This window comes from Capra hircus, chromosome 11, assembly GCF_001704415.2.
Source record: "Capra hircus breed San Clemente chromosome 11, ASM170441v1, whole genome shotgun sequence".
NCBI lineage: Eukaryota > Metazoa > Chordata > Mammalia > Artiodactyla > Bovidae > Capra > Capra hircus.
This window is the reverse complement of record NC_030818.1, coordinates 46,945,848-46,960,583: the sequence shown is the minus strand read 5'-3', so window position 1 is coordinate 46,960,583 and position 14,736 is coordinate 46,945,848. Positions and strand designations below refer to the sequence as shown.

The 14,736-nt window shown below is 44.6% G+C and overlaps 1 protein-coding gene across 1 annotated transcript in view; it reads left to right on the top strand.

Annotated features, from left to right (window-relative positions):
- Positions 1–4,247, top strand: part of RPIA (ribose 5-phosphate isomerase A) — a 35,162-nt gene extending 30,915 nt beyond the window's left edge. The window contains exon 9 of the mRNA XM_005686690.3: positions 3,318–4,247. Within this exon, the coding sequence (XP_005686747.1) occupies positions 3,318–3,412 (95 nt within the window). The 3' untranslated portion in view covers positions 3,413–4,247. The remainder of the gene's footprint in view (positions 1–3,317) is intronic.

Sequence of the window (14,736 nt, the reverse complement as noted above, 5' to 3'; positions counted from 1 at the left end):
AATTTCTAACTTTGCCTTTTCCTCCTGAAAACAGTTACTGCTCACTTAGCAGCTTTGTTAGTTGCCATTTCACAACCCATTTCAATTGGGGCAGGCATGGGGCCGATGGTGTGTCAGGGGGCTTGCCTTGAAATAAACACACTCTCTGCAAAGAGCTTGACTGTCACCTCTTTGATTCTGGCCTGTTCTCTGGAGAAGAATGACTCAGTTCGCCCACGCTCGTTAGATTCCTGCGAGGTGCTGGAGGTGCTGTGCCCTGTGTTACAGGGAGTTCTTCTTCCAGGTCGCTGTTGATAATCTGGAAGAATTAGCCCTAGCGATAATGCAAACGCAGGGGGCCCTGTGGGCAGGAGTACTTGCAGTGCCCACCAGGGGGCTCTGGTGCACCTGCTCAGACCTTTCGAGGCTAACTGAGGCACTGAGACGTCCTTTGACCTCAGTCAGCAGAAGCTACATCCTAGAGAAGTTCAGAGCTTCATTAGGAACAGACAGTGTAAACAGAGAAGCTAGATGCTGAATTATTTAGCACAGTGCCTCTGGGTCATCCATGTGGTTTGCTCTCTCATTCTCTTTTTCTCTTCCTCTTTGGTCTGTTGTAATACATGATGCTGGACCTGGGTCAAGGGAGGAGGGGAGGGAACGTTTCCCTGTCTATCTCTGTCACCCTGCCTGTGTCCCATGCACGTCCATTTGTGTGAGGACACCTAGAGGGCAGCAGAACTGTCCCCTGGCTGCCACACCCTTGGGTGTTCCACTGCTACACCTGGAGCAGAGAAGGGCCAAAGCCAGTGGGGTTCTTTCCCCCTGTTCAAACCAAGCCACCTCTCCCCTTTCCACTAATCTGGGGATGGGTGTAGGAATGGGTTAGTCACTCCCAGCATCCTGATAACCTGAAGAGAAGTGGCTCTTGAGATCAGACCTTTGACAGCTTCCCTGCACCTCTACTCTTAAATCGTTGAAGTCTCTTCTGAACTCAGTTTGGCTTTCTCTTGAATCAGGTGGAAGCTGTCACCTTATGTTATATTGGGTTGGCCCAAAAGTTTGTTCAGATTTTCCCTTGAAATGTTATGGAAAAACTCTAAGGAACTTTTTGACTCAGTAGAGTTTTTGAGAAGCCTGGGTCTTGGTGGCCACTGGGCATGTCCTTGGGAGGCCCCTGTCGTGTCGGCGCAGTGCTGGGAGATGATTTCATTCATGTATGCAGGGCTCTTTTTGAAAATTTTTTTGTCCTTTTGAATTTACATACTTCAAAAATTTAAGAGTATATAGTGAAAAGTCTCTGTCTTCCATCCCTCCACTTTCCCCCTGTCTGAAGACAGCCAGTGCTTCCAAAGTTGTGTGTCCTTGTGCGTGTGCTTGTGTGTGTGCCCTAGTCTGTGTGTGTCCTTCTTGAGTTGATCTTACATAAACAGAAGTCAGCTCCCCCACCCCGATCTCTTTGTTTACACAGTTGACAGCATACTTGGCGCATGTTTTGCTTCCTGTTTTTTCTCTGTCTTCCTATTTTCCTGTTTTTTTCCCCACTTTGAAGGTTATTATATAATGGTTCACAAAAGAACTTCCTCATTCTTTTGTTTCTTAATAATAATATGCATTCCATCTTGTGACTCTCACATAATTTATTTAGGCAGATCCATGTGAGCAGATATTCGGTTCCAACCCTTTCTCAGAAGGGGATTACCAGTTGAAAGAATAAGTGTACCTGCCTTTGCCAGAGAGCGCAGAGCTGCCTTCCATGGACGGCGGTAGTCTCCCTTCTGCCTGAAGTGCGTGCTGGTGTGCTTCGCTACAGGCTGGGCCCATCAGGAGCTGAACAGTATTATCTCACTGTAGTGTGTGTGTTTATGAAATATTTTCAGTAAAGCTTGCTAACAGTTGTAGTTAATTTGCATTACTGAATAGTATACCGTCATTTTTGTGTGTGAAAAACCGTCTGTATATCCATTCGACTCTTATGGGCATTTGGGTGTTTCTAGTTTTTAGCTGTTGGGAACATTCTCTTACATATCTTGTGAGGATCATATACATATATCTGATATATACTGAGGAGTAGAGTTGCTGGATCATCAGGTATGAATATGTTCAGCTTCAGAAGATAGACCGAGAAACATTTTCCAGCATGGTTTTCTTCAGATTTACTCCTATAGTCAGTGTGTGGGAGTGTCTTTACATTCTAGTCAAATTTCATTATACTCATCCTGTTGAGTGTGTAGTGGTATCTTGATTTGCATTCTCATTTTTTAAAAAAATCCTTTATTTTATTCCTTTTTTTTTTTTTTTTTCAATTTTTTTGCCACACCTTGCAGCGTCTGGGACCTTATTTCCCCGACTAGGGACAGAACCCATGTCCCCTGCATTGGCGGAGCAGAGTCTTAACCATTGGGCTGCTGGGGAAGTCTCTGCATTCTCTATTGACTAGTTTGAGCACTGTTTTTCTATGTTTATTGGCTGTTTTGGAGAAGTATCTCTTTTGTGACGTATCTCTTAAGTCTTTTGCCCATTTTTCCACTAGATTGTCTGTTGTCTTACTGATCTGGAGAGTTTATTCATCTTGAATATGCATTGCAAGCTATCTTTCAGCCCTTTGTGGGAAAAGCTTCTAAGGCTGATAGTGTGATTGAGCATCACGGGAATGGGAGCACTTAGAGTCACGATGGAGGGGCTCTCTGAGAAGATGACTGGTCCAGATAAAGGCAACAGTGTGAGCAAAGGCCCTGAGGCAGGGCATCTTTCAGTTCAGTTCAGTCCAGTCCAGTCCAGTCACTCAGTCGAGTCTGACTCTTTGCGACTCCATGAATCGCAGCACGCCAGGCCTCCCTGTCCATCACCAACTCCCGGAGTTCACTCAGACTCACGTCCATGAAGTCAGTGATGCCATCCAGCCATCTCATCCTCTGTCGTCCCCTTCTCTTCCTGCCCTCAATCCCTCCCAGCATCAGAGTCTTTTCCAATGAGTCAACTCTTCGCATGAGGTGGCCAAAGTACTGGAGTTTCAGCTTTAGCATCATTCCCTCCAAAGAAATCCCAGGGCTGATCTTCAGAATGGACTGGTTGGATCTCCTTGCAGTCCAAGGGACTCTCAAGAGTCTTCTCCAACACCACAGTTCAAAAGCATCAATTCTTCGGCGCTCCGCTTTCTTCACAGTCCAACTCTCACATCCACACATGACCACTGGAAAAATCATAGGAGCATCTTTAGATGTATCATTTGTCTAGTGCTGTTGAAGGTGGTCACTCCTACGCACCCAGTGATCCTGGTTTTCTTCTTGCCTTGGGAGGCTGAAACTTAACACTTCCTTCTGCCCTTCATCCCACAGGTGTGGTGGACACGGGGTTGTTCATCAACATGGCGGAGAGAGTCTACTTCGGGATGCAGGACGGCTCGGTGAACATGAGGGAGAAGCCGTTCTGAACGGGCCCTGCAGGAGTGAAGTGTGTTCCTCTCGCGTCCCCAGCCCACCGCCAAGGTGGCCACGCCTCTCTGAGCCTTTGCCTTAATGTATCTGTGCCAGGTGGATAGCTTGGCAGGGTGAGGGGTTGAGGGTTAAATCCAGTCTTCTGAAGTATTGTTATTAAATGTCTTTTTAAAAAGAGAGATATAAACATATATATATTTTTACTATTAAAAATGCTCAGTTGTTTTTTTTTAATAAAGTGGAACTTGATTTCATGTTTTATATGAAACATTTACCAAAAAAAAAAAGGACTGTCTTTTAAACTTTTAACTTGAGCCTGCTGGTTAAGCTTCTGAATATTGGGTTTGCTGAGAAATATAAGTCAAACGTTTCTTCAAACTGGTGAAATGAAGGGCACAGCCAGCAGCGATCCCCTGATGCCTTACTGGAAACATAGGAGTTCGTTTACTTTTCTACCACATTGTTTTGTTTTTTAGTTTTTGTTGCAATTACGCACAGTACGTAGTTCTAAGAGGTGAACTATAAAAATATAAGTCTGGCGGGTATAGGGTGTGGTGTGTGATGACTCAGAATGTGTGAACTACCAGGGGAGGGCGTGGGAGTTCTTCAGCTGAGGTCATGGGTTCATTCAGACTCTTTGTGTTGAAGCCATTGGACAGAAATACTTGCCAGAACTGCCAAAGCACTGCTGTGAAGCACCTTTCAATGACTGTCTTTTTGTTGTTAATAGTTTTTTCGTTCCTTTATTGTTATTTTGCATGGTTTGGCATCAGAAGTTGTTACCTCTTTATATTGTTTGAAGGTTGAAATAAAACAGTATGGTGCCATTTTGGCTCTTTGTCTTTGTTACAGAATTTGTGTCCATTTACAGTAAAATAGGAATCAGTTTTGCTCACTTAATTTACATTGGATCTTTGATAAGGGGTGGGATTCACTCAAATCTTGAGCCAAAGAGTAGATAAATATTTCCTTTATTTCTGAGAGAGCTTGGTAACAGCTTTATTTCATAGAACTTTTGTCAAACAAGACATCGATTTTCTTTATTAATGGAGACTAACACAGCTGAACAAAAGTCACAGATTATCCCCAAGTTTTATGCTAGTCAGACCCTCAGTCATGGAAGCTGACAAGCAGTAAAATGGGTCACCTGACTTTCCTGTGTTCTCCCAGTGTGTAATCTTCACAGTGGGCCCAACGAGCAGTGAATCATCCAGAAAGCTTCACAGATGGCAACAGAAAGGCCGTGAGCAACTCAGTGATGATTCTAGATGGGACTCATTAATCCATCCTGCTGTAAAGGTGTTTGTGTTGAGAGCCCTAATCCCCCAGTGCTGACTTTGCACAATCCTTAGACGGTCATGTCACTTGCCTTGCCCTCTGTTTTGAAGCTTGGATTATAGCTACCAAACTTAGAGGCGTCAGAATTCCTGCTAAATCAAGTTTCAGGCTCAATCAATCAGGACTGAGCTTTGAAGAGGCTTTCTTTTCCTTGCTGAATTCCTTCTTTTTCACTCTCAAGGTGGTCTTTAAAAATAGTTGGCTCACACATTGTTAGGAAACCTGCTGTTCAGTTCAGTCTCAGTCTCAGTCGTGTCTAACTCTGGGAGTCCATGAATTGCAGCACGCCAGGCCTCCCTGTCCATCACCATCTCCCGGAGTTCACTCAGACTCACGTCCATGAAGTCAGTGATGCCATCCAGCCATCTCAACATCTGTCGTCCCCTTCTCCTCCTGCCCCCAATCCCTCCCAGCATCAGAGTCTTTTCTAATGAGTCAACTCTTCGCATGAGGTGGCCAAAGTACTGGAGTTTCAGCTTTAGCATCATTCCTTCCAAAGAAATCCCAGGGCTGATCTTCAGAATGGACTGGTTGGATCTCCTTGCAGTCCAAGGGACTCTCAAAAGTCTTCTCCAACACCACAGTTCAAAAGCATCAGTTCTTCAGCGCTCAGCCTTCTTCACAGTCCAGCTCTCACATCCATACATGACTACTGGAAAAACCATAGCCTTGACTAGACGGACCTTAGTCGGCAAAGTAATGTCTGTGCTTTTGAATATGCTGTCTAGGTTGGTCATAACTTTCCTTCCAAGGAGTAAGCGTCTTTTAATTTCATGGCTGCAGTCACCATCTGCAGTGATTTTGGAGCTCCCAAAAATAAAGTCTGATACTGTTTCCACTGTTTCCCCATCTATTTCCCATGACATGATAGGACCAGATGCCATGATCTTAGTTTTCTGAATGTTGAGCTTTAAGCCAACTTTTTCACTCTCCTCTTTCACTTTCATCAAGAGGCTTTTTAGTTCCTCTTCGTTTTCTGCCATAAGGGTGGTGTCATCTGCATATCTTAGGAGTCCTTTATTTTTCTCCAAGACTATTTTGGTCTGGATGGTACATAGTTTTTACACAAACTGGACACTTGGTCTTAGTTGAGAAAAACTTGATAAAACTGCTTCTTGATATGATCCTTAAAATCTCTGAAGTTAAATTCAGGGATAAAGATAAACAACAAAGTTAAACTACATTTCTGAAAAACACCTGCATGTTCCACAGCACAAGTAAATGCGCAGTGGGTTTCATAGGCCTTCACACCTGTGAGCCAAGTGCAGTTCCCTTAACTGAATGTGAGGTTTTCCTTCTTTAAACACCTGCTGTGTTTCAGGTACACATAGCAGTTTGTTCTAGAAGTAAATTTTGATTTAAGTTTCTTCAGTGAAGTCATTAGTAAATGTGGTCTTGTTGGATGGACCCCATTTGCAGGTTTGTGGTCAGTCCCGGGGCACAGGAGAAGCTGCAAACCTGGTGTTCGGGAAAGGTTTATATCCAAATTAAGCTGCCACATATCTGGGAGGCATTAAAGGGGAAAAGAAATCACTTGAATTTGAACCTATTCAATTTTGATTTCAGCTGACTTTTTTTTTTTTTAAGTTTCATTAATTTTTGGTTGTCTTGGGTCTTTGTTGCTGTGCGGGCTTCTCATTGCTTTGGCTTCTCTTTGTTGCGGAACTTGGACTGTAGAGCACAGGCTCAGTACTTGTGACTCATGAGCTTAGTTGCTCTTCAGTGTGTAGGATCTTCCCTGATTGGGGATTGAACCTCTGTCTCTGCATTGGCAGGCCAACTCTTATCACTGAGCCACCAGGGAGGCCCCAGCACTCAAGTTTTATATTCTTCAGTCATCAAGCCTTTGCTGAGTCCCCTTCATGTGCCAGTTCTTAGTGGGGACTAGTAGAGGGTCGGAGAAGGCAATGGCACCCCACTCCAGCACTCTTGCCTGGAAAATCCCATGGACAGAGGAGCTTGGTAGGCTGCAGTCCATGGGGTCGCGGAGATCGGACACGACTGAGCGACTTCACATTCCCTTTTCACTTTCATGCATTGGAGAAGGAAATGGCAACCCACTCCAGTGTTCTTGCCTGGAGAATCCCAGGGACGGGGGACCCTGGTGGGCTGCTGTCTATGGGGTCACACAGAGTTGGACACGACTGAAGTGACTTAGCAGCAGCAGCAGCAGTAGAGGGTAGAGAGCAGAGACAAGTAAGACACCTCCTGGGCCCCAGATGCTTCCAGCCTTTTGGGTGAGACAGAGTGACAGAGGAACTGTCAGTTCAGTAGGGAAGAGGGGCTGTGAGGTGGGAAGCGTTTCCAAGTGACTGGTGACTGAGCCCTAACCATTACTTTGAACAGGTTGTGTCCCAGGCGTTTAGTCTGTAATCTCACAGGAGTTTGGTGGTGTCTGTTGTGGAGCCTGTGGGAAACAGGCTCAGTTTAAGTAACTTTTTCAGCAACGTTCAGACACTGGAAAACAGGACAGGCTTTTCTGGCTCATCATTCCAGTTGGTTGTAGGACTCTGAAGAGTTTGCGTTCCTTAATGCTGTGTCCACCGTTTGTAACTTGAATCGCAAGTAATTTGTAATTTTTAAAATACTGAAGTTAGTGAACGGGTTTATTGTATATGTGGGTAGGTTCATGGGTAATCCTATAATATTAATAAATTTCTCTTTTCTAATGAGCTTTCTTTTAGTGGGAGAAAGGCACAGAAGATTGCACAATCTGGGGTTGGCTGTGGGAAGGCCCTCTGCACGAGTCAGTCCTTACGCTGCCACCAATTTTCTCCCCTCCTGTGCTTATTTCCTTTCTCCGCTTTCCAGGATATAGGCACAGTGGCAGCCATTGGCACTGCTAGCCCGGGAAGGATGTTTATGGCTAAGGGTTTTTAGTTCCCTGTAGTCAAAGACTTCAGAACACATAACTGAACAAAGTTGATTTTGTTTGTTTTTTATGTTTTATTTATTTTTCTTTTTGACGGTGCTGAGTCTTTGTTGCTCTTCAGGCTTTTCTCAAGTTGTGATGAAGTGTAATTGCTTTCCAGTTGCGGTTCTCAGGCTTCTCATTGCGGTGACTTCTCTTGATGTGGAGCACCAGCTCTGGGGCAAGAGGGCTTCGGTAGTTGCGGCCTCCGGGCTCTAAAGCACAGGCTCAGTAACTGGTGCTCGGGCTTAGTTGCTCTGCAGCTTGTGGAATCTTCCTGGACCAGTGATCAAACCTGTGTCTCCTGCATTGGCCAGCTGATTCTTTATCACTGAGCTGCCTGGGAAGCCCCAAAATGGGTTTTACTGATTCGTTGAATGAAGGACGTCACATGCCATGAGGAGTCTCAGCCCAAGGCTGTTAGGACTTTAGAGGACTTAAGTGTCTGGGGCTTTGGGGAAGGCTTTGTTCTGGGTTGGATGTCATCAAGAAGCAGAATTCTGTGACCCAGCATCCTAATTTTCACTGAGAAAGTAAGGACTGGGATTGTAAAGCTGGGATTGTAAAGAAGCAGCAGTCACTCAACAGCCAGGGAAGGGAGGTGTCTGGTCCTATTTGTGGTTTGGATGACGTTCATGTTTTGTCCGTTTTATGGAGACAAAATGATCACAGAGTCATCTGGTGTTTGTATCACCGTCACCCAGCAGCCATGAAATTAAAAGACACTCCTTGGAAGGAAGGCTGTGACAAACCTCGACAGCATATTAAACAGCAGAGACCTCACTTTGTCTACAGAGATTCATATAGTCAAGGTTAGGGTTGCATGTGTGTGCTTAGTTGTGTCCGACTCTTTGTGACCCCATGGACTGTAGCCCACCAGGCTCCTCTGTCCATGGGATTTTCCAGGCAAGAATACTGGACTGGGTTGCCATTTTCTTCACCAGGGCATCTTCCTGACCCAGAGATCAAACCTGAGTCTTCTGCACTTCCTGCATTGCAGGTGGATTCTTTACCTCTTGAGCCATTGGTTTTTCTAGTAGTCATGTACTGCACCAGATGTGAGAACTGGACCATAAAGAAGGCTGAGTACAGAAGAATTGATGCTTTCAAATTGTTCCGGAGAAGACTCTTGAGAGTCCCTTGGACCTCAAGGAGATCAAGACAGTCACTCCTGAAGCAAATGAACCCTGAATATTCATTGGAAAGACTGATGGTGAAGCTGAAGCTCCAATACTTTGGCCACCTGATGCAAAGAGTCAACTCATTGGAAAAGACCCTGCTGCTGGGAAAGACTGAGGGCAAGAGGAGAAGGGGGCAACAGAGGATGAAATGGTTGGATGGCATTATTGACTCGACCTGAATATGAGCAAATTCTGGAAAATAGTGAAGGACAGGGAAGCCTGGCATGCTGCAGTTCCATGGGGTCACAAAGAGTTGGATACAGCTTAGCAACTGAACAAAAATAACACTGAGTACCCCTGTCTGGTGATGGTATGTGAGATTGTTTATGATCCACAGGAGAGCCCAGTAGTCTTGTCGTGGGTGCCAGGCTAGCTCGTAGCAACACCAAAGTTGTACTATGGAGCCAGGCCAGTTCCTGACTGTCATTTCTCTTTCTCGGAATCTACTGACCCCAGGAACTGGAGGCCTGAGTGTTCTATGATCTACTCTCTCTTTCCCTTTGGTTAACAGGCACTGAGCGCTTTCTGTATGCTGGGCACTGGGGTGGCAGGGTCAGGCCACAGATGGCCTATGCTGTGGCTCCGGCCTTCAAAGGCTTCATTGGTGCCGTGTAGTTTGCTCACTTCCTGCCTCACCTAGCAGCTGATGCAGCCAGACGTAGAATTGCATCAGTCTTCACTCTCCACTAACCCAGTAATCAGATGATGTTTTTGAGAGGGGTTCAGTGCCTTTGCTTTTTTAGTAGCCAGGTTTTTAGCCGCAGGACAGCAAAACACCCCAATATAGCCTTGCATTCAGTTGTGCCTGAGTGGACCTCTGTGGATAAACATCTGTAATGAAGCTCCAAGAGGGAAGGAAATGTGATGACTAATATGGGTCTTGGGGTGGGGTGGAATCAAAGCAAAGGGAAGGTCCACCCCAGTGTTCTGTAGTAAAGAACCCACCTGCCAATGCAGGAAACCTAAGAGACACAAGTTCGATCCCTGGGTCAGGAGGATCCCCTGGAGGAGAGCATGGCAACCCACTCCAGTGTTCTTGCCTGGAAAATCCCATGGGTAGAGAAGCCTGGCGGGCTATAGTCTCTGGGGTTGCACAGAGTCAGACACAACTGAAGTGACTAAGCATGCATGCACATTAGGCAGACTGCTGATGAATAAAATAAATTGTGTTGGAACTCCATTCACTGAGAACATCTCTTCTTTAGCAGCAAGGTGGAAGAAGCAGTTTCTTCTGGGAAACGAAGCCCTGGCTGCCTGCATCTCTGTCGCCTTAGCGTACCGGCTGTGAGACCCTCCAAATGTCTCCCTGATTACGTAACTACACTGGAGGGAGTTCCCAGGTTCAAGGTATTCCAACCTGAGTTGCAGGCAGAGGTGCACTCATCCTCATTTTATTTCAGAAACTGTTCTTGGTGGAGTGTTGGGCCCATCTCCAGTCCCTGATGATTTCAGTTCAGATCAGAACTCTGAGCTGAGTTTAGCTCTACTCGGCCTCTGTTCCTGTGTCAGTGGTGTGCCTCGGGTTTCTTGGTGAACTTGTGAGAGCAGCCACAGGTGAGAGCCCACAGGGAGCTGGCACCCAGGGCTGCATAGCACCGCCCAACAAAACTGTGAGCCACATACGTAGTTCAAACATTCTAGTAGCTGCACTGAAAAGGTTAAACAACAAAAAACAGAACAAATGAATTTTAATAGTTAACCCAAGAGATCTAAAATATTTCTATTCTGACTACATTCAATCAGTATTTTACATTTTTGGGGTACTAAGGCTTGAGAGTCCCTTGGACTGCAAGGAGATCCAACCAGTCCATTCTGAAGGAGATCAGCCCTGGGATTTCTTTGGAAGGAATGATGCTAAAGCTGAAACTCCAGTACTTTGGCCACCTCATGCGAAGAGTTGACTCATTGGAAAAGACTTTGATGCTGGGAGGGATTGGGGGCAGGAGGAGAAGGGGACGACAGAGGATGAGATGGCTGGATGGCATCACGGACTCAATGGACGTGAATCTGAGTGAACTCCGGGAGTTGGTGATGGACAGGGAGGCCTGGCGTGCTGTGATTCATGGGGTTGCAGAGTCGGACACAACTGAGTGACTGAACTGAACTGAACTGAACCGAAGGCTGCATGTGTGTGCTAAGTTGCTTTATTCATGTCTGACTCTTTGCAACCCCATGGACTGTAACTCACCAGCTCCTCTGGTCCTTAGGATTCCCCAGGCAAGGATACTGGAATGGATTGCCATGCCCTCGTCCAAGGGATCTTCCCAACCCAGGGATCTAACCTGCATCTCCTGTGTTGGCAGGTGGGTTCTTTACCCCTAGCACCAACTGGGAAGCCCTAAGTCTTTATATTACAGTGTGTATTGTATTTCAGTACATCTTGTTTTGGACTAGGCACCTTCCACGTATTCATTCGTCAGTGACCCAGGATTGGGGAACACGAGTTCTAGAATTGAAAGGGAACTCTGGTATTGTCCTTGTTCTGGCTTTTAAAATAATATTTATTTATGGCTGTGTTGGATCTTAGTTGCCATGTGCAGGCTTAGTTGCCCTATAGCATGTGGGATCTTAGTTCCCAGACCAGGGATAGAATCCATGTCCCTGGTGTTGAAAGGTGGATTCCTAACCACTGGACCACCAGGGAAGTCCCTGTTCTGCTTTTTAAAGGCCGCTTTGATTTCCTGGAGTGAGCCTGGGTTCTACTGTGGCCCTAGATGTTTCTTAACACTCACAGAGTATGGAGTCAAATGGACGGCCTCCGAGGGGGTTCCCTTTAGCTGCCCTAATTTGAACTGAGACCTTCTGTGTCTCAAGCAGATGGTCTCTCTGATCTTATAAGTGGCCTTAACTCCAGGAAAGAGAACCATTCTTTCAGCTTCTAAGTTAACTGGTTATTTTAGTTGAAAGTGTTAGTCACTCAGTCGTGTCTGAGTCTCTGCGATCCCATGGACTGTAACCTGCCAGGCTTCTCTGTCCATGGGATTCTCCAGGCAAGAATACTGGAGTGGGTTGTCATTCCCTTCTCCAGGGGATCTTCCCGATTCAGGGATTGAACTGGGTCTCCTGCATTGCAGGCAGATTCTTTTCTGAGCTACCAAGAAAGCCCTATTTTAGTTGAGGTATACTTTTTTTGAGAGAGAGATTAAGTATGATTAGTAACCTTGGTTCCTTGGTTTGGAATTCCATTCTTCTGGTTGCCAACTTTTGGATAAGTTTATTTCACCCATAAACCTTGATTTCCTCAGTGTAAAATGGCTGCAAAAAATGTTACCTTTTCAGGTAATTTTGAAGTTAAATGAACTAATTCATGCCAAGTGCTTAGAGCAGTTATTGGCACATAAAATGCTAATCAATCTTACATTTTTATTAGACTGCTGTGGACTTCTGGAAAATATAAGTTCCTTGGGTCTTAAAAAATGAAGAATGGTTGGAATGTGCAAAAATAGCTTGCTGAAAATAATTTGGGGGGTGGGCATTGGATGGGGAAACCATGAACTGAGTCATAGGTAAATGGGAGTTCCCTGCTGTCTGCTTTTGTGTGATATTTTCTGTAATAAAAATTTTTTTAATAACTCGCCAACTTTTGTTCTGGAATTTGCTGAAAGAGAAAATTGTTACAATAATTTTAGATACTCCTATGAAGTGCCATGTAGGATTATTGAGATGTGTGAGTATATGTGTGTATTCTGCCTGGGAAAGTCAGGGAAAGCCCTTTAGTGTAGGTGATCATTTAGCTGTAACTTAAAAAAGTTTTTTTTTAATTAAAAATTTTTTATTTATTCTTTTTTAATAAAAAAGAATCAATATTGATAAATTGTATAAGAATGAAAACATAATGCTAAATAAGATACAAGTTATCATTATTATAAGACTGCATTTATGTGAAATTCTAGAAGAGGCAAATTTATAGACAAAAAGTGAATTCATGGTTGCCTAGGACTTGGGGTTGGGGGTGGGATGCACTGAGGGGGAAATAGAAGTGACTGCTAACAGACAAGGGGTTTCTCTTTGGGAAAAATTTCTCATTATTTATTCTTTTTTGTTCATACTATTGTATGAATATGCCATATTTTATTTATTCATCAGTTGATGGACATTTGGGTTTTTTCCATTTTGTATGTGTAATGCTGCTATTGATGTACAAGTCTCTGTGTGGATATATTTTGTTTCATTATCTGCTGGTGTGTTTGTACTTCCTTTTTTTGATTTAAATAAATTTTAAAATATACTGTTCTAATTCTTCTGGTTTTTGTTCGTTTGTTTCCTTTCTTACTGTTTATATTTTAGTGACTCTCTAAGGTGGTTGCTCCAGCTGCTGAATCTTGAAGGAGTAAAGGACCCCCAGCAGGCAGTGTTGGGTGGGGAAGGAGATGAGGAGAGAGGCGTTTCATGAAGGGAAGACAATGTGCAAAGGCAAGGGCTAGTGAGGCCCTGGTGGGCACAGGTAGCCCTGAGGCGCTGCGGGGGGTGACAAGTTATGGTGACTCTGAGGAGGAGCTGAGAAAAGGAGAGGCAGGAACCACTTACTGAAGGGCCATGTTCATCAGAGCAAAGGACTTTGGTCTGAACCTGACAGTGGTGTTTTAGGCAGTAGAGAGGTATGATCCATCACTGCTAGCTGCAGGGAGGAGGGTGGGATGAATCAGGTAGAGTGTGGGCCAGAGAAATCAGTTGTAAGTCTATAGAAAAGGTTCAGAAATAAAGAGGGAACACTTCCAAACAGTGTTGCCAAAAAAATTAAAAGATTCAGAAAGGCTTCCCAGTTTATTTGAAGCCTTTTTTTTTTTTTTTTTAAAGTTAGTAGAATGTTTTCTTTTCAGTTTCAGGACACAGCAAGTCTGGGTTGTGAAAGATGCTTCTACTGCTAGGAAACACTCTCTCATATGGGTACTTTTTCTGAGTGTCACTAGATACTCTGGGGGCAGGAACTTTGGCACTTCCTAAATCCAGTTAACTTTCAAAGTGTTTCCATTAGAACAATCCATTGTTTAGGAATCTCACACACATGATGAGCTATAAAGTGAATTTTGTGGGAGGAGACACAATGATCAGTGTCTGTCCAGTGAGATCAATATACAAAAAGGGCAGATATGCAGAGGCAGATAAAAGGCAGGTATTGAGTTTAACAGATTTTTTTTTTTCCTTCTCCAGCATCTGAGCCCCCTATTTCTCTCTGGGGAATTCCTCACTGTGGGAACTTGCTGTGAGGCATGTCTTTCTACTACACCTGAAGCATCCTTTCTTCCTGCTCCCTGGCTCCCAGCCCATGGACCTAGGCTTGATCAATGGGCTGTTCCTGCCTAGGATGTGAACATTAAGGGAACATCTCAAGTTATCTACTGCTGTGTAGTAAACCACCTCATAACGGAGCAATTTAAGACCATTACCAGCATTCACTGGCTCACAGTCCTGCAAGTTGAGCAGAGCTTGCTGGACTCGTCACCATCACGTATGACAGTGTGTGACTTCAACTGGGCAAATGTGGCAGAGGTTGATATGTCTGGGGCTTGCCTGGGCCTCTCACTCTCTATGGGCCATCTTGGGCTTCCTAAGAGCAAGGCGGCTGGATTCTAAGAAGGGCATTTCTGTGAAAGCTAGAAGGCTTTCTCAGACATTGTACAATATCTTTTTCACTCATATTACTCAAAGCAAATGAAAATGCCAGACCAAATTCACAGAGGTGGAGAAATACACACCGTGTTCATGCTGATGGTAGCGTTCAGCATTCAGTGGTGGTGGCGGCAAGGCCAGGAACAACATTAAGGGTAGCAACCACAATACAGCACCTTATTTAGATCAGTTTAGGATTAGATCTTGGCCATATTTCCACTGTTAGCAGGTATCCTTGGTTCTATTTTCAACATGGACATTTTTTAGTCTTTGTTAAATT